This window comes from Dreissena polymorpha, chromosome 8, assembly GCF_020536995.1.
Source record: "Dreissena polymorpha isolate Duluth1 chromosome 8, UMN_Dpol_1.0, whole genome shotgun sequence".
Classification (NCBI taxonomy): domain Eukaryota; kingdom Metazoa; phylum Mollusca; class Bivalvia; order Myida; family Dreissenidae; genus Dreissena; species Dreissena polymorpha.
In genome coordinates, this window is record NC_068362.1 from 46101475 (window position 1) to 46128653 (window position 27179).

A 27179-nucleotide genomic window follows, 5' to 3' on the forward strand; every position below is an offset into this window, starting at 1 on the left:
AAGTGTACATGTGCTTAAATAGGGCCTATATTAAAGTATTTGCACATGCCGAGAATTTTTGTTTCAGCCTTTTTTTCAGCAGTGGAGCGATACAGGGCCATCATGGCCCTCTTGTTTCTATAGAGAGTACATGTATGAGCAATATGACATTTTTGAAAATATATATTAAACTTTTATACTTTTTAAGCATGCTCAGTTTAGCGGTTAAAAATCGGTTACTGTAAAGGGTTTACAATTGTTTTTGTAACCTGTTGCATCCCTAGTTTAAACTTAAAAAAAGAAGCCTTGATGTGCGGCATTAGGAATGAAGGTTGTGGATGGCAGACATTTTATTGTAAATAACTGACATCTCTATTACTGAATAACAAGAGGGCCATGATGGCCCTGTATCGCTCCACTGTTTTTTATGCCAAAAAAGCGTGCAATGTGCATGGGTTGAAATGTACTCAAGCATGTGACTTTCTCTTTCTATCCCTCGTCCCACTGGGCGCTTAAAGTTGGAAGGGTGAGCATTTTTATATTTAAATTTGGCCCTATGGGCATAATTTGAAAAAACTTGGAAGAGAACTATAAGATGTCACTACATACCAAATTTGGTAGCCCTAGGCCCTAGGCCCCTTGGTTATGGACAGGAAGGTTATTGGTTATGGCACAAAAGAGGCTTTATATAAGCATATGTTCAGTTTTGTGACCCCTGAGGCAGAGTTAAATTTGAGCCCAGGGCAATGATTTGAACAAATTTGGTAGAGGACTATAAGATGTCACTACATACCAAATTTAGTAGCCCTAGGCTCTATAATTATGAACAAGAAGATTTTTAAAGTTTTCACAAAATAGTCCTTATTTAAGCATATGTTCATCTTTGTGACCCCCGGGACAGGGTCAAATTTGACCCCAGGGGCTTAATTTGAAAAAACTTGGTAGAGAACTTTAAGATTTTAATACATACCAAATTTGGTAGAAATAGGCCCAATGGTTATGGACAGAAGATTTTTAAAGTTTTCACAAAATAGGCCCAATATAAGCATAGGTTCATTTTTGTGACCCCTGGGGAACGGTCAAATTTGATCCCAGGGGCTTACTTTGAACAAACTTGGTTGAGGACTATTAGATGTCACTACATACCAAATTTGGTAGCCCTATGCCATACGGTTATGGACAAGTAGATTTTTTAAAGTTTACACAAAATAGGCCTTATTTAAGCGTATGTTCATTTTTGTGACCCCCAGGGCAGGGTCAAATTTGACCCCAGGGTCAAAATTTGAACAAACTAAGTACAGAACTATTAGATGTCACTTCATACCAAATTTGGTAGCCCTAGGCCCTACGGTTATGGACGAGAAGCTTTTTAAAGTTTGCACAAAGTAGGCCTTATATAAGCATATGTTCATTTTTGTGACCCCCGGGGCAGGGTCAAATTTGACCCCAGGGGCATAATTTGAATAAATTTGGTAGAGGACTATTAGTTGTCACTACATAACAAAATTGGTAGCCCTATCCCATACAGTTATGGACAAGTAGATTTTTAAAGTTTGCACAAAATAGGCCTTATATAAGCATATGTTCATTTTTGTGACCCCCGGGGCAGGGTCAAATTTGACCCAAGGGGCATAATTTGAACAAACTAAGAAGAGAACTATTACATGTCACTACATACCAAATTTGGTAGCCCTATGCCATACAGTTATGGACAGAAAGATTTTTAAAGTTTTCACAAAATAGGCCGTATATAAGCATATGTTCATTTTTGTGACCCCGGGGCAGGGTCAAATGTGACCCCTGGCGCATAATTTAAAGAAATTTGGTAGAGGACTATTAGATGTCTCTACATACCAAATTTGATAGTCCTAGGCCCAATGGTTATGGACGAAAGATTTTGAAAGTTTACAAAATAGGCCTTATATAAGCATATGTTCAATTTTGTGACCTCGGGGCAGGGTCAAATTTTTACCCCAGGGGCATAATTTGAAGAAATTTGGTAGAGGACTATTAGATGTCTCTACATACCAAATTTGATAGCCCTAGGCCCAATGGTTATTGACAAGAAGATTTTGAAAGTTTTTACAAAATAGGCCTTATATAAGCAAATTTTCATTTTTTGTGACCCCTGGGACAGGGTCAAATTTGACCCCAGGGGCATAATTTGAACAAATTTGAAAGAGGTTCACCCCAGAACATTCCTGAGAAATTTCATCAGAATTGGGCCAGTAGTTTAGGAGCCGAAGATGTTTTAAGGAAAAGTTAACGCATGCACGCAAGCACGACGGACACAGGACCATGACATAAGCCCCGCTGGCCTTTGGCCAGTGGAGCTAAAAATGACAGCCCTATATTTGAAATGTAGACAACTATCATTGAAATAAAAACAATTTATATGCCATCATTTACAAGCCATCCACTTTGAACTTCATGTGACCGTAATTGCTTATCATTATTACACTTAGAACATTTTTTTGTATTGGAAGCCATGATAAGTGATTTACACTTGTTCATCTCATTAAGAATGATAATTGTGAGTATATATTGTTAATATAGGAATGTTTACCAAACAATTAAGTATCACATTTTCAGTCTGTACTAACTAGCTTAATAAATGATCTTTTATATACACATGCACTTGCTTTTTACTGCAATCTTTTTCTGTTAAAAAGCGCTCTTTTTTGCAGAGGCTTTAAACATTTTGTTGTACGTTTATTTTTGTTTAATTTGTCGAACAATTCGCTGATTTTAATAGTATCAAGGCAGTCAATTAACCAACTTGCACTTACTTTGGTTGGCTGCTTTATCATTACCAAACTGTGGTATATCAGTCAGCAACTTATAACTGAAAACTGGCTTACTTGATTCTGAGGCATGGAACTTAATTCTGAGGCATGGAGAGTATGGCCTTAGAAGGGAGTTCGTGACGATTCCTCACACTAGTAGGCCCAGGATCAAACTGGAAATCCTCTGATGTGTAGTCCAACACTTGGCGCAGGATCTAACCTGTAATCCTCGGATTTGTAGTCCAGCAATGGGCCCTGGATCTAACCTGTAATCCTCGAATTTGTAGTCCAGCGCTGGGCCCAGGATCTAACCCGCAATCCTCGGATTTGTAGTCCAGCGCTGGGCCCAGGATCTAACCTGTAATCCTTGGATTTGTAGTCCAGCACTTGGCCCAGGATCTAACCCGCAATCCTCAAATTTGTAGTCCAGCACTGGGCCCAGGATCTAACCCGCAATCCTCGGATTTGTAGTCCAGTGCTGGGCCCAGGATCTAACCAGCAATCCTCGGATTTGTAGTCCAGCGCTGGGCCCAGGATCTAACCTGTAATCCTTGGATTTGTAGTCCAGCACTTGGCCCAGGATCTAACCTGCAATCTTTGGATTTGTAGTCCAGTGCTGGACCCAGGATCTAACCCGCAATCCTCAGATTTGTAGTCCAGCGCTGTGCCCAGGATCTAACCAGCAATCCTCGGATTTGTAGTCCAGCGCTAGGCCCAGGATCTAACCTGTAATTCTTGGATTTGTAGTCCAGCGCTGGGCCCAGGATCTAACCCGCAATCCTCAGATTTGTAGTCCAGCGCTGGGCCGAGGATCTAACCCGCAATCCTCAGATTTGTAGTCCAGCACTGGGCCCAGGATCTAACCCGCAATCCTCGGATTTGTAGTCCAGTGCTGGGCCCAGGATCTAACCCGCAATCCTCGGATTTGTAGTCCAGCGCTAGGCCCAGGATCTAACCTGCAATCCTTGGATTTGTAGTCCAGCCCTCTACCAAATGAGCATATCAGCCCAGTATAAATATTGTTACACGGTACAACTTTTAACATTGAAACAAAAAACAGTAGGGAAGAACACTTCTGTTGCATCCTGAAAAAATGTTTATCGTTAAAATTTCCAAATATAATTTGCCCCCAAAACGGAAATTTCAATTTAATTTTGTCTGAAAAAATGTCTGAAAACATAAAGACAATACTTTGACTAATGCTGGGGGCTGTCTGAAAACAGGTACAGGTACAGTGACCGATACATTCCTGAAATTCAGTACTAACAAGAAATATCTTTAAAAAAGATATACGGCATTGATAGTTCAATGAATGAGATCAAGGATAGCGAATGTCTTTTTCTGTGCAGTTCTTAGCTGCATCACATGAAGTACGGGATGTTACGCAGAGTTTTTACGGCTTATTTTACATTATTACATATTGCTGGACATAATCCTATAGATACAAAACAGAAAACCAAAAGAAGAATGGAAGTGAAATTAAAACATATGAGTCAACCAGCCACACGCCAAGTATCCGTATTTATAGGCGCTTTCTTCGAACAAATCTGTTTTAGTGGTTTGTTGAGCATTTCTATTTGATTCGATTATTAACAGTATGGAGAATCATTGCGCTCATGCTTAATACATTAGTCAATATGGTGGAATAATTATTGTTAAATTTATAAAAAATAATATGTATCATTGTATTGTTTAAAACACATTAAGAATCTATTATTGACATACCATAATTTAATTGCTGAATATCTTCATTTAACATATTTCTGGTCTAAAGAAAATTCCAGGTCACCTAGTTCACAGATAGCGTCTTTATTATATAACGATTATTTTACTGGCCGCGAACTCCGGTGATGACCTGTATATATAAACTCTGACATTCACACACTAACCGCGAAATGACCCGATACCTTGCGGGTTAAAGTGAGGCCTGGCTTCCACTGCTCTTTATACTTTTACATGTTAACATGTTGACAGGAATATGGAAGTAAGTACTAAATATGAGAACATAGCCTTTAAGTATAAACGCTTTTGCGCAAGCAATCCTCTGAAAATAAAAGGTGCACGCACAAACTGTATTGATGTCGAGAATTGAGTGTAAAACTGTTCTATCTATTAAGCCTTTTCATTAGAGATAAAATTGTTTCATGCAGTAAAACAGTGTTACAAAGACGCAGATATGTTTCCAATGTTCTGGTGGTATACTCAAATCAGCCAATGGAATAAATGAAGTGTATTCATTTGAAACAAGCCGCGGGAAATTTTATTTGAATTTTATTGGACACTTACAAAGGTCAGATAAGGTGAAAAGCTGGCATAATACAGCTACTGGTCGTGTACGTAATTCCAGCCACTTTTGGGACTATTTTAACAAAATCTTTTGTTTTAGGCAACTGGTTTGAACTAAACTTCACATATGTAATCCTGGGTTCAAAACTCATCTAGCATGAAAATTTCAATAGAATTAGATCAGTGTATGTTACTTTTATGAACAGAAATTAATGACATATAAATTATCAATTTTCGTAGGGAAATTGTACCTTAAAAATCGGCCACTTTTCAGTTTAATCTGCAGGTACAATTACAAAGCAATATATTAAGACGAATGTCCTCATTTTAAGAGTATTAATAAAGGTTTACACAAACACAATTTTTGACTTGAAACTTAAAAAATATGCGACATTATTATACCAGTTACTCCCCCTACCTATTTTAATAAATATTAACAGGCCTGCACGGTTAATGGGGAACTGCAAATTCATAAAAAATATTTATTTTTAATAGTTTTAATCAAGTTTTACAAACATACCTAGGAAAGTAAAAACATTTTGTTTAAAAAGTTGACTTTAGTTTCGATTTTTAGTAAACACTTATATTTAATTTTTCAACATGTACACTATTAATATTCAAATAAAGGGAGGTAATTCATATATTAAAAGTTTATATTTAGGTCCTGATTTTTTTGTTTTAAATGTATGTTTTTATACAATTATTTAAAAATACCTTAATTAAAGTTAATCAGATAGAAATAATAATAATTTCATCAAATATATTTGTTTCTTATATGAATATAATTTTTGCAATGGATAATGATGTCACTTTTCCCATGAGAAAAATATCTTGTTGTATGTTTGAGACATTTTAATGCAATCATTTACAGTGATATGCTTCACTAATTTGCAAAATATTGAGATTAGAGTTGGTTTTCAAGTTGATTGCTCTAAAAATAATCAAAACATGTGTGTTTAGATCATGAAAATGATTAAACACAGGTGGCCGATTTTTTACGTACAGGCCGGAATTACGTACACGACCAGTACGCCGAAAAAAATTGGATGCTTTATATTTATAAACCCACTTTAGGAGATTAACTTTTTTCCACTCAGAAGCAAAGTGAAAATGGCTGTGTGCAAAGCCTGTGAGTAACTCGCAGTCTGTTCAGCTTTTATCACGTTTGCTACTCATCAGTATTTAAGGTTTGGAAATGAAGCCTTTAAAACTTGAATCTAGTAACAAAGGTCTTTAAATAAATATAAATTCCAAAGGGACTACAAATGCGTCACAATACGTGTCTAAGTGCTAAAGGGTTAAGCCTGTGTGCCAACATTCACTCTGTACGTCACTCTGTATGCCCTCTCAGCCACTCACCTTATTGTAACCTTTAATTCTATCAACTTGTCATCTAATGGACCAAAGTAAGGTTCAGTTAATCATTTTTCAATACTTAATCCACTGTCCAGTGCAGAAGGGATATCAGTTGACACAAGAGTGCCAATTACTCTGCTTGTCTCTCATGAGAGTGTCAATTAATTTACGTCCCCACTGTGTCCCACTATTTCACAAACTCTGTACAGTGAAATCTTGTTTAGACGTGAGGATTAAGTTTCATGGCGAATTAAATGCTATTCACTCTGTCATTTGAGTGTCTCCAAGCTGCGGTCATCATCTTGATAATCCTGTAATGGACACTGGAGTGTCCAAAACTGTGGTCAGTGGGTGTCACAGGGCTTTGGCCACCATCTGTCCATCAATATTGACTGCTCTCACGCATGCATGATGGGCAAATTAAATAAGAGAGTCCTATTCATATTGAGCCTCGCTCTGGGAAAAACGGGGTTTAATTCGTGTTCATAAAGGGATATCCCAGATTAGCCTGTGCAGTCTTCATGGGCTAATCAGGGATGTCACTTTCAGCTTTTAGGGAATATTTTTATGTTATTTGAAAGTCTCTTCTTAATTCAAATCCACTCTAGAAGGAAAGTGTTGGCCATTATTAGCCTGTGCAGATTGCACAGGCTAATCTGGTAAAATGCTTATTGCACATTCTTTAAATTCTGTTTTCTCAGAGTGTGGTTTAATTCTATCTTTTATCCCATTTTCACCGCGACATTGACGGTATAACACGTTGTGGAATATACTTGCTTGTATTCAACACTGTGGAATATACCTGTCGCGTGCACGGACTACTTTTTAAATGACGTCATGCGATATGCGCTAAAATTAGGTCGAAATTGTTTGGTTCATTGATCGAATTTTAAGGTCACCCATGAAAAGAAAATGTGCATATTTTGCAGAAAAAAATATATATGATATATTCACCAAAAGAAATGTTGAAATAAAATATCAAATTACACGATTTTTGTTTTGTTATTTTTTTATGTATATTTACTTTACCACTGAATGATTTTTCATAAGAAACAAAGTCGACAAAACTTGAGCTTCAAAATTATACGACCTTCAACCTTTAAATCTAGTCATATGACATTATTTAGTGTAATGTGCATTGTTTATAACCAAAGCATATACTTTTGACATTTAACTTAAATATTAAGAATGTACAACAAGCCATACACATATCGCACAGTTCATGAATAATCTGCTATGTTTGCTTTCCTATTTAATTCACGTTAGGCATAGAGCTGTGTAAAGTATAAGATGGTAAAAATAGCACCACACTGGAATTGGGAACGTCCCATTTGTACACGGGTATTTTCTACTCATACATCTGTTGTGTACTTGAATGTTTTCCATTCTTTGTGTATTTATATATTAGATTATTTTTTCGTACAATAAGGGCATTTACCATAGATAAATAAAACATTGTGCAAGTTTAAACATAATTATGTTTATATGCAGAAATCTGCAAATGCAACCGAGTTTACCAACGGCTATTATTAGATAAACTGCTCCGGTTCATTTGAACAGCAGTAATGTAGAGTACATGACGTAGCGTGTGACGAAGAAGAAAGTTTATCGCGTTCATATACTCATTTGAATAAAGTGATAGAATGGCATAAGGGTCTTTATTTAACTATGCTAAAATAATTATTAAAGACCCTAGATGCAAAATCGTCAATAATTGAGTTAAATGGATTATTAGATGGATTTTAAAGGATAATTAAAGGTAAGATACTAGTTCTTACATGTTTTGATTTTTGATTGTACTTTTGTCGTTCCCTGATCTCGGGGAAATGATTTTAACATGGCCATGGGCGCCATTGATGCATCGGATCACACACGGCATACCCATAACATTATATAGAAAACACGTTCTGCGCGTCCTGAAATTCGTCGTCCGAAGTCGGAAAACGTATTGCCCTGTATATTTTGTCAAATAAAGTGTCAGTCGCTGCAATTGTCTGTTTACTCGTCAAAATTGTCAAGGTCTTCGATAGCTAAAGAAACTTCAGCGTACAGTTTATTTAGTATTGACAGACCTGTACAAAGTCGCGCCAGTCAAAAATCATAAAAAGCGACATTTAAAGTAATGGTAGCCAGAACTAGGTCGTCGATGGTGTACATGTATGTTGACATCGACAGCATTTTGTCAGGAGTAATGGCCGCCAGATTGGATTTTGATCATTTTCTTTCGAAAATAAAATAAATTATAGTAAAGTAAAATCTTCTTTTCGCGGTCGTAATGTGTTAAAATTCGCATACTGCGTAAAATTGAATGTATGCATATGGTGATATTTTTACTTGTTTTACAGTTTGTGTGTGAATTTTTTAAAGACTATTTCGCGTACCAGAACAAATACATGTATATCACTACGCATGGTTACATTTGTTAGATTTTAAGCGCTTTAATGACGGAATTAAAATTATTGTTAAGGTTATTAGATCTATTTATGTTAAACGTCACGTTGAAAAAATCAAATGGGATAAATAGAATACTAGGATTAGCGTTGAATACAGAGAAGTTTATGTTGCTCGGCTCGAACACCGAAAGCGCTCGCCAAGGCTCGCGCTTCCGGCGTTCTAAGCCTCGCAACATAAACTTCTCTGTATTCAACGCTAACCTAGTATTCTCTATGTGGTGTTTGTGTTTTTGTTGAGAATTTAATTTTCAAAATCTTTTGTTGAGAATGTATACAAAACGACTTTTAACCAAAGAAGGGTCAATTAGAAAATCTATCAAACAAATATTTTAGTCAATGATATCTGTTTTACTTAGTTATAGATGAATCAATTAACAACCTGGTAAGAATATGTTTAAAGAAACATTCAGTAAGTTGTGTATAGCTTTTATGATTGTGGAAACATAATTTGTATCACAAGTACCATATGTGTGGTATTGGCTATGTGCTGTTCTTATTATAGTAATAAAAAGTCAAGATAAAAAATCAATATCCATATATGAATGTTTAACTATTAGTGAATGTTATAACTAAATCACCAGATCAGATGCTGAAACATTATTGTCTGTTTATCATTATTGCATTTATGAGTTTTCCTTTATTGAACACAAAAAGTTAAATTTGAAGGCCTCTCAATTTTACAACACAAAGTCAATAGTCTGAGTATACTAAGCCAGTGATTATTTTACCCAAAATAACAGCCTCTTACGGGCTGCTTCCCAATGGCAAAAAGTTACATTTTTTCCTAAAAATATGACCAAAATTTCCCCCAAAAGATGCGCAACTTTTGCAATGAACATAATTATTGATTTACTAAGTTTATTATACAGGGATAATTCTGTAACATTTTATAACATAAATTGTAAAATGCTGTTAAGCGTTCACTTATAAACAATTGGAATACTGTTATTCACAATCATATTAATAATGTTTCATTTTAAGCTCATTTATTTTTTGAAAAAAAAATATGAGCTATTGTCATCACCTCGGCGTCAGCGTCCGGTTAAGTTTTGCGTTTTGGTACACTTTTCTCATAAAGTATCAATGCTATTGCATTCAAACTTGTTACACTTACTTACTATCATAAGGGGACTGGGCAGGCAAAGTTAGATAATTCTGGCTTGCATTTTTACAGAATTATGTGCCCTTTTAATACTTAAAAAAATGAAAATTTTGGTTAAGTTTTGTGTTTAGGTCCATTTTATTCCCTTAAGAATCAAAGCTATTGCTTTCATACTTGCAACACTTACTTACTATCATAAGGGGACTGTGCAGGCAAAGTTATGTAACTCTTACTGGCATTTTGACAGAATTATGTGACCTTTTTATACTTAGAAAATTGAAAATTTGGTTAAGTTTTGTGTTTAGGTCCACTTTTTTCCTAAAGTATCAAAGCCATTGCTTTCATACTTGCAACACTTACTAACTATCGTAAGGGGACTGTGCAGGAAAAGTTATGTAACTCTGACTGGCATTTTGACGGAATTATGTGCCCTTTTTATACTTAGAAAATTGAAAATTTGGTTTAGTTTTGTGTTTAGGTCCACTTTTTCCCAAAAGTATCAAAGCCATTGCTTTCATACTTGCAACACTTACTAACTATCGTAAGGGGACTGTGCAGGCAAAGTTATGTAACTCTGACTGGCATTTTAACCGAATTATGGGCCCTTTATACTTAAAAATTTGGTTAAGTTTTGTGTTTTGGTCCATTTTACCCCTAAAGTATCATAGATATTGCTTTCATACTTGGAACACTCGCAAACTATCATAAGGGGACAGTAAAGAACAAGTTGCATAACTCTGGTTGTCATTTTTACCGAATTATGTCCCTTTTTTGACTTAGTTACTTTGAATATTTGGTTACATTTTGTGTTTAGATTCACTTTACTTCTAAAGTATTAAGGCTATTGCTTTTAAACTTTAAATACTTTCATGCTATCATGAGGGTACTGTACCTGGCAAGTTGAGTTTTACCTTGACCTTTGAATGACCTTGACTCTCAAGGTCAAATTATTAAATTTTGCTAAAATTGCCATAACTTCTTTATTTATGAGTAGATTCGATTGATCCCCCCTCAATCCCCCCCCCCCCCCATTACTTTTTTTAAAATTAAAGATCATCTTATAAATGACCACCACACCCTCACACTATACCCACCCCCACCCCCAAAAAAAATTTTTTATGCCCCCGGTAGGGTGGCATATAGCAGTTGAACTGTCCGTCAGTATGTCAGTCAGTCTGTCTGTCAGTCCGAAAAAAACTTTAACATTGGCAAAACTTTTTCACTTTTTAAGATAGTAACTTGATATTTGGCATGCGTGTGTATCTCATGGAGCTGCACATTTTGGATGGTGAAAGGTCAAGGTCATCCTTCAAGGTCAAATGTCAAATTTATGGTGTCTGTCCGCTCGAAAACTTTAACATTGGCCATAACTTATTTAATATTGAAATAAGCAACTTGATATTTGGCATGCATGTGTATCTCATGAAGCTGCACATTTTGAGTGGTGGAAGTTCAAGGTCATCCTTCAAGGTCAAAAAAAAATAATTCAAAGCGGCGTTCTCATGAAGCTGCACATTTTGAGTGGTGGAGGTTCAAGGTCATCCTTCAAGGTCAAGGCCATCCTTCAAGGTCAAAGGTCAAAAAACAAATAAAAAATTTCAAAGCGGCATTATCATGAAGCTGCACATTTTGAGTGGTGGAAGTTCAAGGTCAAGGTCATTCTTCAAGGTCAAGGTCATCCTTTAAGGTCAAAGGTAAAAAAAAAATCAAAGCAGTGTTATCATGAAGCTGCACATTTTGAGTGGTGTAGGTTCAAGGTCAAGGTCATCCTTCAAGATCAAGGTCATCCTTCAAGGTCAAAGGTCAAACAAAATATTTTAAAAATCAAAGCGGCGTTATCATGAAGCTGCACATTTTGAGTGGTGGAAGTTCAAGGTCATCCTTCAAGGTAAAAAAAATATAATAAAATCAAAGCGGCGTTCTCATGAAGCTGCACATTTTGAGTGGTGGAAGTTCAAGGTCAAAGTCATCCTTCAAGGTCAAGGTCATCCTTCAAGGTCAAAGGTAAAAAAAATAAAATAAATCAAAGCGGTGTTCTCATTAAGCTGCATAATTTGAGTGGTGGAAGTTCATGGTCAAGGTCATTCTTCAAGGTCAAGGTCATCCTTCAAGGTCAAAGGTCAAAGAAAAAAAATCAAAGCGGCGTTATCATGAAGCTGCACATTTTGAGTGGTGGAAGTTCAAGGTCATACTTCAAGGTCAAGGTCATCCTTCAAGGTCAAAGGTAAAAAAAATAATATTTCAAAGCGGCCTTCTCATAAAGCTGCACATTTTGAGTGGTGGAAGTTCAAGGTCAAGGTCATCCTTCAAGGTCAAAGGTATAACAAAAAATCAAAGTGGCGCAAAAGGGGGCATTGTGTTCCTGACAAACACATCTCTTGTTGTTTTTTTTCAAACATGGTTTAAAAACACAAATATTAATTTTTATTATTTTATGTTTGAAATTCCGTCCAACCATCCCATCCAAGAATCCCCCCCCCCCAAAAAAAAAAATTGTTTTTTGCATTTTTTTTGCATTTTTGGAAGATAATGTAATAAATGACCACACCCCGACACTACATTGTATACACCCCTCTCCACTCCACCCCTCCATCCTTTGTGATTGAAATTGAGATAGGTCCCTACACCTTTAAAAAGAAAAATAGATGAGCGGTCTGCACCCGCAAGGCGGTGCTCTTGTTCCCAATGACATGGTTTATCCTGCTTATCTTCCAAATCCAAAAGGCGCAGACTGTAAGATATGAAGCCAAAATAAAATCACTGTAAGCTATTTACTTGCATTATGTATGTGATACTACTTGTGTAGAATTGCCTTTTATGTTATGCAGGGTTGAAATCTATCTACATGTTCAACTTGTCGTAATGTTTTTCATTACAGACAGGAGTGTTGATGTTCCCCCATGACGACTACGTCATTGAGCCACTGCCATCACATCTTTCGAACCTTCAACAACACCGCCACCATCAGCAGCATCATCATAAAGAGCAGCAACAACACGAGCATAATCATCAAAATAAACGACACAATGAGAATCATTTTAAAAGCTCAGTGAAACGTAGGAACCAACATGGAAGTCATTTGGATCAGACCTCTCGTGACAATGTGTTTGATAACCATGACAATTTACCCCATAACCATGACAACCAGTTAGAAGGTCACTCTGGAAACCAGGATGCATCTTCAGCAATTGAAAGACACACTCATGTATATACTACAAAAGATCCTGAACTAGGTCATAGAAGAAAACAACAGCTATCAAAACACTCTTCCCATAGTGATAATATATATAATAATACTGACCTTGCAAATCATAAAAGCATAAACGTCAAGGTCAAAGGTCATAGACTAAATCATCATTCCAGTAATAATATCAAATCGGTTTATGATAAACCTTCATTTTATTCCAAAGATATTGACTATGTGCAAAATGACACTGTCAGCAATACAAGTGCCAAATTCAGTGACCTTGACTTTCAAGGTGATGGGGTTATGAAAGGTCAGTCAAATAACTCAGGAAACGTGTCAGAAGATGCGGTAACCGGTGGTGTTAATATTATAGGCAATTTTATGCATTCTGATGACAGTATGGAAGGCTGTCTTTCAAAATCTCTAAAATCATCAGAATCATCCAAATTACACCCACAACTTGTGGAATCAACAGCACATAGACACATACTTTATAAACGATCAGCATTACCCCAACATCGCCAAGGCAATTACGAGACTTCAAAAGGTGAGATTCAGATATTTGTATGAATGTTAGATATGAATAAACCCATATAGACATAATTATAATCAATTATTCACATCTTGTTGTGAACATGATAACGGTGGATAAGTTGGAAGGCAATAAATAAGTGAACGCCCTCTTCAAAAGAAGAGCAGAATGTGTTTTTTTTAGTGTAATTCAGTCTGTAAAGAATGTATTGATACCTGTATATCTGTGTGTCTACCTCTTCACTATCTGATAACTGGGTGTTGCAAGTTGAGCTCAAAGTGCCCATTTGCACTTACCATCATAAGTGAGGTCAGTAGTTCTAATAATTATAAAAAAATTCAGAAGTGTCCTCTGTTTTTAGTGTAATTCAGTCTGTAAAGAATGTAGTGATACCTGTATATCTGTGTGGCTACCTCTACACTATCTGACAGTGTTTTTTTTCTCCCAAACTTACAGCCTCTTGCAGGCTGTGCCCAAATTGCAAAAAGTAAAACAGGCTGTTTTCAAATGGCAAAAAGTAAAACAAATCCCCAAAATCTGGCCAAAATTTCCAAAAAATAAGCCAATCTTTTTAAATAAATTTAATTGGTCATACAGCAGTTTGATTACCTAGCACTTTACAATATACATTTTAGAAAGCATTTAAACATGCACTTATTAACAATTGGTATATTGATAACTGTTATTTAAAATCATAATAATAATGTTTGAATTTTCCCAATTTCATGGTTTATAGCATTTTTTCCCCAATCAAAAAGGAACAGGCTATAAAATATAACGCGAATAAAATCACTGTCTGATAACTGGGTGATGCCAGTTCGCAGTGCCCATTGGCACTAAGCATCATAAGTGAGGTCAGTTTGTCTAATAATTATAAAAAATATTCAAAAAGGTGCTCTGTATAAATGTGATGTTTAATCTACATTTCATTATTCTTTTAGATCATGCAGCCAAACATTATGAATGAAAATGTAGTTAAAAACCAGATGCATTTTGTTGCAGATTTCAACAACCATGCAGCATTCAGTGACCAATCACGTTCTTCTCGACGGCGCAAGAAGCGTTCGTACGAGAGTGTGGAGCGTAGCGTTGAAACTCTGGTGGTTGTGGACCAGGACATGTACCGTAAACATGGCCGAGAGAATGTTACCACTTATGTCCTAAGCATCTTTAATATTGTAAGTCACTTTCTATGCAGGATTTGAATTATAATATTAAATCAGTAATTTCAAAATGTTATAATATCATGACATCAATGATTTCAAACAAGAATTGTAATACAAGTTGTGTCAAGCGAAAATGGGTCTTATGCCAACATGGCTCAATTCCAGGCTGCATAGTCTAGTCAGGAGCTACCCTGTGTGCTATTTACCCTTTACCACTTAGATACATATTTAACCCTTTACCACTTAGATACATATTTAACCCTTTACCACTTAGATACATATTTAACCCTTTACCACTTAGATACATATTTAACCCTTTACAACTTAGATACATATTTAACCCTTTACCACTTAGATACGTATTTAACCCTTTACCACTTAGATACGTATTTAACCCTTTACCACTTAGATACATATTTAACCCTTTACCACTTAGATACATATTTAACCCTTTACAACTTAGATACATATTTAACCCTTTACCACTTAGATACGTATTTAACCCTTTACCACTTAGATACGTATTTAACCCTTTACCACTTAGATACATATTTAACCCTTTACCACTTAGATATGTATTTAACCCTTTACCACTAAGATACGTATTTAACCCTTTACCACTTAGATACGTATTTAACCCTTTACCACTTAGATACATTTTTAACCCTTTACCACTTAGATATGTATTTAAACCTTTACCACTTAGATACATATTTAACCCTTTACCACTTAGATATGTAGTTAAACCTTTACCACTTAGATACATATTTAACCCTTTACCACTTACATACATATTTAACCCTTTACCACTTAGATACATATTTAACCCTTTACCACTTAGATACATATTTAACCCTTTACCACTTAGATACATATTTAACCCTTTACCACTTAGATACATATTTAACCCTTTACCACTTAGATACGTATTTAACCCTTTACCACTTAGATACATATTTAATCCTTTACCACTTAGATACGTATTTAACCCTTTGCCACTTAGATACATATTTAACCCTTTACCACTTAGATATGTATTTAAACCTTTACCACTTAGATACATATTTAACCCTTTACCACTTAGATATGTAGTTAAACCTTTACCACTTAGATACATATTTAACCCTTTACCACTTAGATACGTATTTAACCCTTTACCACTTAGATACATATTTAACCCTTTACCACTTAGATATGTATTTAAGTCACACAAGGCTTTGTGATCTCACTAGCAGACAGGGTAGCTCCTGACCAAACTAGATCACAGCCTAGTACAGGTTGCTTTAAATCATAACTTATTTTAAGGGATCTAAAAGTTTTCAACAAACTTTAACTGGTTAACCTATTATCCTAACTGGTTATTGACGGGTTAACTGAACAAACTTAACATGTTGAAGTATACTTTAAAGGGGCCTTTTCACATTTTGGTCAATTGACAAAATTAAAAACAATGTTTCAAATTTTCCAATTTTCGTTGTAGTTATGATTTGTGAGGAAACAGTAATACTGAACATTTACCATGCTCTAAAATATCCACTATAGGCATCTTTTGACGATTTAAATACCTGAAAATTATAAAGTGTTGCAACGCAAAACGATTGGAGAGTTCTGTTGTTGTTGTTATATTTTGTGACACTACGAGGATTGCTTATATAAAGTATAAAATACATCACTCATTGTATGAGCATGGATGGTCGAGTGGTCCAAGCGTTTGACTTTTACTCCAGTTGAGAGTTACTTTTTTTTTCTGTCTTTAATTTTATTTTTGTTTTTTACTGGAGCTGTTTAGATCCAATGTTTACAATGCAATACATTTATCAATATAAAGCATTTAATGACAAACTTCAATACATGTCAAAATCTGTGAAAAGGTCCCTTTAATAGTGTTATATTGCTCGTACATGTACCACAAAAAAAAAAGTAATTCATCTTCACTTTTGTTGAATCAATTAGTGGCAATATGAAGATTTATCTGATAAGTTTTAATGAATTTGTTGTGTGATTTGTTATTTATTTATCCTGCATTATATCATTTTCACATCCCAGTTTTTATTTTTGGTGGCGCCGCTTTGTATTGCTTACAACTATGTTGGGTTGCTCTGTTCACTCAGAAAATTTAGAGACAAAAAAAAATTTGTTCAAAAATTTAGAGACAAAAAAAATGTGTTCAAAAATTTAGAGACACTTAAAACAACTTTGCATTGACAATCAGATACAGGTATGTGTATAGCGTAATTTTTTTCAGCGAAAAGTAGCAGTTGCTTGTAAAATACCACGCCTTATAGTATGAATTGCTTTCGTTCATGTATATGTCTCATTTTAAGCTGTTGGTTTAAACCAGGTTTTTTTACTTTAATCTGGTTATTAAGGGAATGATAGAAGCGTTGGCAGATAAGGGAAACAGGGCAAAATTATGGTAAAAATTAAATAGCATTATAAAAATAAACTGTCCGAAAATGTAGAGTCATTATAATGGATGAAAACCTATATGTTCGAAAATTTAGAGACACATATTTTTTATTATTTTGACTAAAAAAGGGGTGATCGAAAAATTTAGGGTTCCAAAAAACTTAGAGTAATTATAGTAAATGAAGAAATGAATAAATAAAAATGAAATATGTTAAATTATCAGAGTATGCATTTAATAGGGATGTTAGTAAATGTAACAATCTAAAATACTGCTTGTTACTTATGTCTTATTTAACGAGCCGCACTGTACCACACAACTGTTTGAAATCAAAGCGCTGAAGGCACTGAATTTATGCGCTGTTGTATAATCTTAGACGCAACTCAGTTTTCAAAATTATGTTATAGCTTTTTATATCGCAAGTTTGAAATGACCACAACCCATTCAAATTTATAAAGAGTGTGTCTTAAAGCACAGGTCGAGATGTGTTTTTTTTCAAATCATTAATAAAAAATATAATTTAAGCTTCATTTTAGGAAAACAGGGCTTAATGCATATGCATTTATTGTCATCCCAGTACCAGAGACTCTCTTGAAACATAAACACCATTACATCAGAAAGTGTCGTCCTTGATAAGCTTGTGCGCATTCCACAGGCTAATCGGTGTGCACAGGCTAATCTTATTTGCATTAAGCCCCGTTTTCCCTGAAAGCAGCCAATATGTACATATCTCAATGATAAACACTAGACTGGCCAACGTTGTCTTACAAGCTGTTAAATACTTTTGAATACATACACACTATGTAGTGTACCAGTGGGAACTATTAACAGGCAGATGCGTGGTTAGAGCAGACGCTCCTAGTATTCGTTGTCTGCTTAATTTTACTGCAGTTATCCATAAAGGCAGGTGTTACGGTCCTTAGCGTACTTAATGCAGACTGACTTGCAAAGTTGCCTCTACATTATTTGTGAGATAACAAACCCCACTGCACCACACAACACTGAAATAATTGAAACCTTGCCTGAGAGGAGGGTGGTGGCACTGTTGATGATGTAAATTTCTACTTATATTATTATATTCTGAAAGAGCAATCATGACATGAACAGATTGGTTAGCAAAACATCAAAATAAGCTGACCAAAGTCTTAACTGATTAATGCGTCAATTACGTCTACACTATGAAAAATGTGTCAAAATCCCCCTATGCTATGAAAAATGTGTCAAAATCCCTCTAGGTTATGATAAATGTTGTGTCAAAATCCCTCTATGCTATGATAAATGTGTCAATTATGTATATGCTATGATACATGTGTCAAAATCCCTCTATGCTTTGATAAATGTGTCAAAATCCCTCTAGGCTGTGATAAATGTTGTGTCAAAATCCCTCTAGGCTATGATAAATGTTGTGTCAAAATCCCTCTACGCTATGATAAATGTTGTGTCAAAATCCCTCTACGCTATGATAAATGCATTAATTACATCTACACTAATAGTCCCTAACTCCCTACATTTTGCAAGCTAAATTTTTGTTAGTAAATTAAATTATAGTGTTAATAATCAAAACTTAACCCCTGTTTGTAACCACAAAGGTACTGGTCCATTGCTTTACTACAGTGTTTATTGACACTGCTAAAACTGCGTCATATGACAGTAATATGTAAAATAGTACTGTTAAAGTAAAAGTAAATCACTTCCACACGAACAAGAGATACCAAAAGAAGCTGTATATCAAGAAAAACAGTGTTACCGTAGGTTTCCACGTATAGCGCGCTCCCGTGTATAGCGCGCAGGCTGTTTTTTAAATGCAAAAATGGAGAAAAAAATATTTAAAAAAACAATAAAACCACAAAATCGGACCGAAAATGGCCGCCATTTACTATTGCACAATCCAATAATCCGGGGCACTGGAAAGCTTAATAAAGCATTCAATAATTGCGTTACCCGCAAAAAAGACCTCGTTCGCACCTACCCTTGTCTGCTCTCCGGAATGTCGACAACAATCCCCATCGGAATTCATCAATAAAGAAGTGTAAAAACACAAACAAAGAAATGTCCGCAAGTTTATTCAAACAAATTTATTTTTGACCAAAACTTCTTCTACCGCATTGATATCTATCAGTAGCGACTTCTTGTTGTTTCGACAATGGCCCCTCAGTCTGTACGATTATAGGGTGGTAGTTTTCTGGAAAAAAACATGACGGCCATTTTGATTATTTACGATTACACAACATTTTTTTTACCAATTAAGCAGCCAGGATAGCGCTGTATCAATGTATAGCGCGCACCAGCTTTTTAATTTGAATTTCGGAGGTAAAACACTGCGCGCTATACGTGGAAACCTTCGGTATTTACAGTTTTGTTCAATGTCTCAATTTCTAATGTGATATCACACATGATGTATAATTGTAAACTGATATATTTTTGGGGATATCTTTTTGAATACAATTGAAGTAAAAAGTCTTGAAACATGCATTAAAGATATGTTTTTTAATTTGTTCAAAGGTATATTAGTAATATTGCCACTAATAAACTTTTAAAAAATGCAACAATTCGAGTTTCTATACAACCATAAATCATACAAGTGAATTCTTAAATACAAAGATAATACCCATCAGCAATTAATTAACCCTTTGCATGCTGGGAAATTTGTCATCTGCTAAAATGTCTTCTGCTGAACTTCTAAAATTAGCATTTTCTTCGATTTTTTTCAAAGAACACTATCAGAATAGCAAACAGTTTGGATCCTGATGAGACGCCACGTTCTGTGGCATCTCATCTGGATCCAAACTGTTTGCAAAGGCCTTCAAAATCCGGTTCCCGCACTAAAAGGGTTAAATATCTTTCTAAATGGCTGTATAGAAATAAAACACAGGTCGTGTGTTTATTGATTCATACCTTGATTACACTTGATAATGAATTAAAGATTTGAAAAACTTTAAAGTTATTGTTTATTATGTAGTTATGTTGTAGAAAATATCTCTGAGAACGTTCAAAATAATGAAGTCTGAATTGAAAGAATCGAATTGAAAATGTTAAACACATGGCTAAGTAAATAGTTACAGATAATTAAATATAAACTTTACATAAGCCCAGATGGCTTAAATTGCTAATTTAAAAATAAATGTTTATTAACACTTTATCAGAAACTACTATTATGGATAAGTGATAATTATATTTGTAAGATTTTTTATCATATATATGCAGTGAATGTGATGATGGGGATGAAAGAATGAAAAAGGGAACATTTTATCCTCAATAATTGTGCTAGCATGCTGAAAAAAAAACATGATTTTATCTTTGATATTTGTGTTAGCGTATTTGAAAATAATCCAGGATGCCACACTGAATCTAGGATGCAGCGCGGACATACACCATTGCAATTTCAATGAACCCAACAGCCTCTTGCTTATCAGCAGCAATAAAATAAACTTTGATAGCAGAATGTGGGGAGCTGTTTAATGGCCACTGTCTGTTGAAAAGATGCATGTTGTGCAGCAGGTAGCTGTTGTTTCTACTGGTGAGATTGCAGTTGTATCAGGACACCATGCTGATGCCTTGCTCTGGGAAAACTGGGCTTAATGTATGTGCCCAAAGTGTCGTCCCAGTTAACCTTTTACCACTTTGATACGTATTTTGATGATTTGAAGTCCTTTAGAAAGTTACATTTTATTTTATGCTCTCCGGTGGTTTATAGAGAAATATCAGTGAAATAAAACTGGTATTCCACTGTTTTAAACAGTGAACAATAACAGCGAAAAATATCGATATTTGTCACTGTTTTACTGTGAAATGACGCCATTTTTTCAACGAAATGACGTCATTAATCCAGCGAAAGTATCCAGTTTATCTCATTTACAATGTAAATAAACAGTGAAAAAAGCATAAAATAAAAAGAAAATTTGTTGGATTCGATGTAATATTGATTTTATTTCACTCGAGATCATAGAAAATATATTTTTATGATCACTCGTGAAATAAAATTGATATTCCACCGAATCCAACAAATATCCTCTATTAATTAAATACCTGTCTTACTAGATTCAAGTTTTAAAGTCTTCATTTCCAACCCTTAGTTACTTATGAGCAGCAGACAGCATTTAACCTGAACAGACTGTGAGTTACTCACAGGCTGTTCTGGTTTTATGCTGCTTGCACATAACCATTTTTAGTTTGCTTCTGATGGGGAAAGGGTTAATGTATGTGCCTAAAGTGTCCTCCCAGTTAAGCCTGGGAAATCCGCACTGGCTAATCATGGTCAACACATTTTACCTACACTGGTGTCTTGTTCAGAACAGACATTTAAACGAAAAAATCCATAATAGAAGAAAGTGTCATCCATGATTAGCCTGTATGGACTGCACAGGCTACTCGGGGATGACATTTTATGCAAATGCATTTAGCCCAGTTTTCCCAGAATACGCAGTGCATGTTCAATGACATGTGGTTGGTGTTTCTACTGCAGGTATCCCAGTTGTATCAAGACACCACTCTGGGATACCCTATCAACATCATCCTTGTTGGTCTAGTTTTTCTGGATGGAAGGGAGGTAAGTGTTGCAGAAAGGCTTTTTGTTTTGCTGGGTAAGAGTTGTCCTTCCGAGGTTATGTTGCACCATAGATACATTTGCTCCTGGTATTGTCCATTTTTCTTACACAATCTTTCTTACACATCTTTCTTACCTGTGCAGTCAGCTTTTTATTTTCATAGTCCTTTTGGTGCAAAGTTTTCATTGTTAAAAATGTTGCTTTTAGATACTTTTTTATAATGTACTAGACTTGAACTTCATAGGTTTTTATGCCACTCTTCGAAGAAGCAGCAGTAGATTGCTTTGCATGTGTCTGTTGGTTTATCGGATAGCTGGTTGGTCCAAAGACCATTTCGTTTCTGCATGATATATAGAGTATGCGCCTTGACTTCGGATTATGCAAATTAGTATGATGGGTACTTGTGAAAAAAGGATTGCTTCTATCAATTCTGAGATCACAACAGAAAAGATCAAGGTCCCAAGAGTTATATTATATATTGTGAATGCTTTCACCCATGATCTTGCAAACTGGTGTGATGGTTACTAGGGAAGTAAGTATGATCAATTTAGAGGTCAACAAGCCAAAGTTCAAGGGCACATGGGTGACAGGAAAATCATTTCCACACCATTTGTAGAGAACACTGACCTACCATCATTTTAATGGATATGCTGATTTCGGGAGTTAAGGAAGACAAGACGCATGTGTTTAGGAGGTGAAAGGTCACTGTCAATGGGGCTTTTAACATAAAATTTGTTAAATCAACATGTCTTAAAGTTGCTTTGACCGAAAATCATCTAAAATTGGTATGCTGGTTATTTGGAAGGAATCAAGGACACCTATTTACTTTCAGGTCAATAGGTCACACCTAGTTACTTTCAGGTCAATAGGTCACATCTAGTTACTTTCAGGTCAATAGGTCACATCTAGTTACTTTCAGGTCAATAGGTCACACCTAGTTACTTTCAGGTCAATAGGTCACACCTATTTACTTTCAGGTCAATAGGTCACACCTAGTTACTTTCAGGTCAATAGGTCACATCTAGTTACTTTCAGGTCAATAGGTCACACCTAGTTACTTTCAGGTCATTAGGTCACACCTAGTTACTTTCAGGTCAATAGGTCACACCTAGTTAATTTCAGGTCAATAGGTCACACCTAGTTACTTTCAGGTCAATAGGTCACACCTAGTTACTTTCAGGACAATAGGTCACACCTAGTTACTTTCAGGTCAATAGGTCACACCTTGTTACTTTCAGGTCAATAGGTCACATCTAGTTACTTTCAGGTCAATAGGTCACACCGAGTTACTTTCAGGTCAATAGGTCACACTTAGTTACTTTCAGGTCAATAGGTCACACCTAGTTACTTTCAGGTCAATAGGTCACACCTAGTTACTTTCAGGTCAATAGGTCACACCTAGTTACTTTCAGGTCAATAGGTCACACCTAGTTACTTTCAGGTCAATAGGTCACACCTAGTTACTTTCAGGTCAATAGGTCACATCTAGTTACTTTCAGGTCAATAGGTCACACCTATTTACTTTCAGGTCAATAGGTCACACCTATTTACTTTCAGGTCAATAGGACACACCTAGTTACTTTCAGGTCAATAGGTCACATCTAGTTACTTTCAGGTCAATAGGTCACACCTAGTTACTTTCAGGTCAATAGGTCACACATAGTTACTTTCAGGTCAATAGGTCACACCTACTTACTTTCAGGTCAATAGGTCACACCTATTTACTTTCAGGTTAATAGGTCACACCTTTTTACTTTCAGGTTAATAGGTCACACCTATTTACTTTCAGGTCAATACGTCACACCTATTTACTTTCAGGTCAAAGGGTCAAACATATTTACTTTCAGGTCAAATGAGGTTAAGGTCACTGGGACTTTGACTAAGAAGTTCCTCTTCCTCACATATCTGTACTAAAAAGTCTGCTAATAATTGCACATATTGACGACTTGGCTGCAAGTCCAGATACATCTTTTCATGTAAAAGACATCAGACCAGAGGAGTAGGTTTTAGCTATTGTTTATGATTGAAAATGTTTGGAGGCGTGGGCCAGTTGATTCACCGAAAAAAGTTTCAGCTATTGTTTGAGATTAAAACCATTTGTTGGCATAGGGTCCGTTGAATGAGACTTAGTTTTTTCCTTTCTTAAAGCCAGGTCTGTACATCAGCAATCACGCAGACAAGACGCTGAACAGTTTCTGCCAGTGGCAGGCAGGCGTGCACAATGGCCGCCGTAAGCTGCACGACCACGCCGTGCTACTGACCGGCAAGGACATCTGCTCCTACCAGAATGCCCCCTGTGACACACTGGGTAGGGAGATCTCACCAATGGCTCATTAGCAAATAGATTCGTGGGTATCAGCCTGTCAGGAATTGTGCTATGAATGAATGTACACAAACACTTTCTGCTTGTCTGTGCAATAATCATATGAGTCTAGCTGTGGGAAAATGGTGCTTAATTACATTCACATTAAGTAGTCCACACAGGCTAATTAGGTACGACAATTTCCGCTTTTATTGTTTTTTCATTCAAAGAAAGTGTCTTGTTAGATAAAATCCATTTTAGGCGGAACCTGTTAACAATGATTAGCATGTGCCAACTGCATATAGCTTCTTATGAAATAAGGCTGTATTATAACTAAAGTATTTATTTCTGTTAGCCAAGTATACATTATTGTGCACTTTTGTTAAAAGGATGTTCCTTCTTAAAGAAATTTAGTTTAGGGGGAAAGTGTTTTCCCTAGTAAGTCTGTGCGGACACAGGAATTAAGCCCATTTTTTTCATACTTTGGCTTATTGTACCTTTGTTTCCAGGCTTTGCCCCTATAGACGGTATGTGCAGTGAAATACGGAGCTGTATAGTGAACGAAGATACGGGTCTATCTACCGCCTTTACTGTTGCACATGAGATGGGGCACAAGTAAGAACACAAACACATGAGTATCTCTCTGGGAAAACGAGGTAGAATGCACTTGCTTAAATTGTTGTCCCAGATTAGCCTGTGCAGTCAGCACAAGCTAATAAAGGACAGCACTTTCCTCTAGTATGGTATGTAAAGTTAAAAGTAAGTCTCTTCTTTTCAAACATCCAGTTTAGGCAGCAAATGTCATCCATGATAAGCCTGTGCAGACTGCACAGGCTAATCTAGGATGACACTTATGCATATGTATTAAACCCCATTTTCCCATAGTCTGACTCAAAGAAGTGTAATTGTTGATGACAAAATCTTTTTTTTCTGTACTGAACTCCTCTGCTATTTCCAAATATCTGAAAGTCACACCATTCATTTGTAATTTTGGGAATTAATTCATGGAAAGATGCATTTTTTCCATTGGAATATATCTTTAACTATAATTTTGCAGATTAGAGTTACCATCTCATTTTGGTCGTGTGGAACTGTCAAGTATTTCAGTACTTTCATGACTCAGTATCTTGGTGGTGGGGCCTTAGCTACTTAACATTCCTTGAAACTATTAATGGATACGTCTGTAGTAAAATATTGATCATGTGCACAGTAATGATTTCAGTTTTGGAATGATGCACGATGGCGATGGAAATGACTGCAAAGACACTGCTGGTTTCATCATGTCACCCACCCTGGCTGCCCAAAGCGGAACATTCCATTGGTCCCCATGTAGCAGGCAGTACATGAGGAAATTCCTCAAGTAAGTTTACTGCTATAATAATAGGTAATTGACCACTCAACAGCTGTCAGTCAAAATAACTGAGCAGCCAATCAGATATAGCTTCAATGCAGCCATTTTGTCCAACAAACAACCTGTTTGGTGGTGAGGGAATGTTTGTTATACATGTATTTAAGTAATGCTGAGTGATCAATTTTGTTGGTGACTGTTTAATTGCATAGATCAAAAGTATTCAGTTAACTAAATATTTCTGACACATTTTAAATAGACGTTATTTGAAAACAAATTTTAAGGTAGTCGATTGTTTTCTCTGATACGAAGAATTTCATATTTTTGTTTGACTCCTAAATGCCTAACTTCCTATATGAGGTTACAGTGGCATAGTGGATATGGTATCCACCTTGCAAAAAGTTGGTCTGAAGTTTTTTCCCCAATATTGGGGTGTTGTCAGGATTTCCTCCCAAAACACCCAAGTACTGGTTCTTCCCAGGAAATGGAATCAAGAGTGTCTCAATAAGCCACGGGCTTTAAATACGCGAGAGCTAAATGAGTAGGTTTAAACTAAACTAAACTGTGTGTGTGTGTATATGTATACATTGGTTTTGTACCTCTTGTATATTATATGAATGATGTTTCCTAAACATTATTTAATAATAACAATTACCTGTTTTTAATTTAGTACTTGATATATGATCATTTCCTGATGATGTGTAATTTCAATCTTTTCCAAACCTTTTTACAGAAGAAAACAGGCGATGTAGTGAAGTTGAGCATTTTAAATAAATATGATCTGCAGTATGGGACAATGGAGTTTAATGCATGTAAGGCATCACAGATAAACCATGCAGTCTGCACAGGCTAATCAGGGACGACACTTTACGCTTCAATGGTATTTTTCGTTTAAAGGAAGTCCCTTTTTACTGAAAATCTAGTTTAAGTGGAAAGTGTCGTCCCTGATTAGCCTGTGCGGACTGAACAGACTAATCTGGGACGACACTTTACGCAAATACATTATGCCCAGTTTTCTCAGAACAAGACACATATATTCACAGTGCAGTCCAGTCCGAGTGTTTGACCAGCCAGACTCGGGGCACCGCAGAGCTCAAGTTCCCCAATAAGTTGCCGGGGGAGATCTTTGACGCGGACACACAGTGCAAGTGGCAGTTTGGAAGCCACTCCAAGAAATGTACCATCATGTTTGGAAAGGTAAGGGTTTGAATATCTGGGTGATGTGATGTTGTTGTTATTTACTTAGGCACTTGCTCGTTTATCATATTGCCAATAATTGTAATATTGTATGAAATGAACTGTGGCCAAGATTCATAAAGCCCCTTGAACAAAAATAATACATTTATTAAGTGAATTTCTATCTTAGGTGATGAATATTAAAAATGTGACATAAAATAAAATACGTTTTGAGGGATATTACAATGTAATTCTACAATGTAATGAGACTGCTACAAAGTTTATTATTTTGAAACGTTTAATGTGCGTGCCCATATAACTTATCAGTTCACATGATGATGTGAACAGTCATGAGCCTCGTTAGGGGAAAACAGAGCTTATTGCATATGTATTAAATGACTTCCCAGATTAGCCTGTGAAGTCTGCACAGGCTTATCAGGGACAACACTTTCTGCCTAAACTTTTTGTTTTCTCTAAAAAGAAATTCCATAAAAGCCAATTGTGTCATCCTTGAATAGTCTGTGCAGACTGCACAGGCTTATCTGGGATGGCACA

General features: G+C 35.9%; 1 protein-coding gene across 1 annotated transcript in view; it reads left to right on the forward strand.

Moving 5' to 3' along the window:
• Positions 1 to 27179, forward strand: part of LOC127840937 (A disintegrin and metalloproteinase with thrombospondin motifs 16-like) — an 84634-nt gene that overhangs the window by 43400 nt on the left and 14055 nt on the right. Inside the window, exons 4-10 of the mRNA XM_052369404.1 lie at positions 12841 to 13696; positions 14684 to 14859; positions 21717 to 21800; positions 23947 to 24106; positions 24610 to 24715; positions 25323 to 25460; positions 26492 to 26645. Coding sequence (XP_052225364.1) covers positions 12841 to 13696; positions 14684 to 14859; positions 21717 to 21800; positions 23947 to 24106; positions 24610 to 24715; positions 25323 to 25460; positions 26492 to 26645 — 1674 coding nt within the window. The remainder of the gene's footprint in view (positions 1 to 12840; positions 13697 to 14683; positions 14860 to 21716; positions 21801 to 23946; positions 24107 to 24609; positions 24716 to 25322; positions 25461 to 26491; positions 26646 to 27179) is intronic.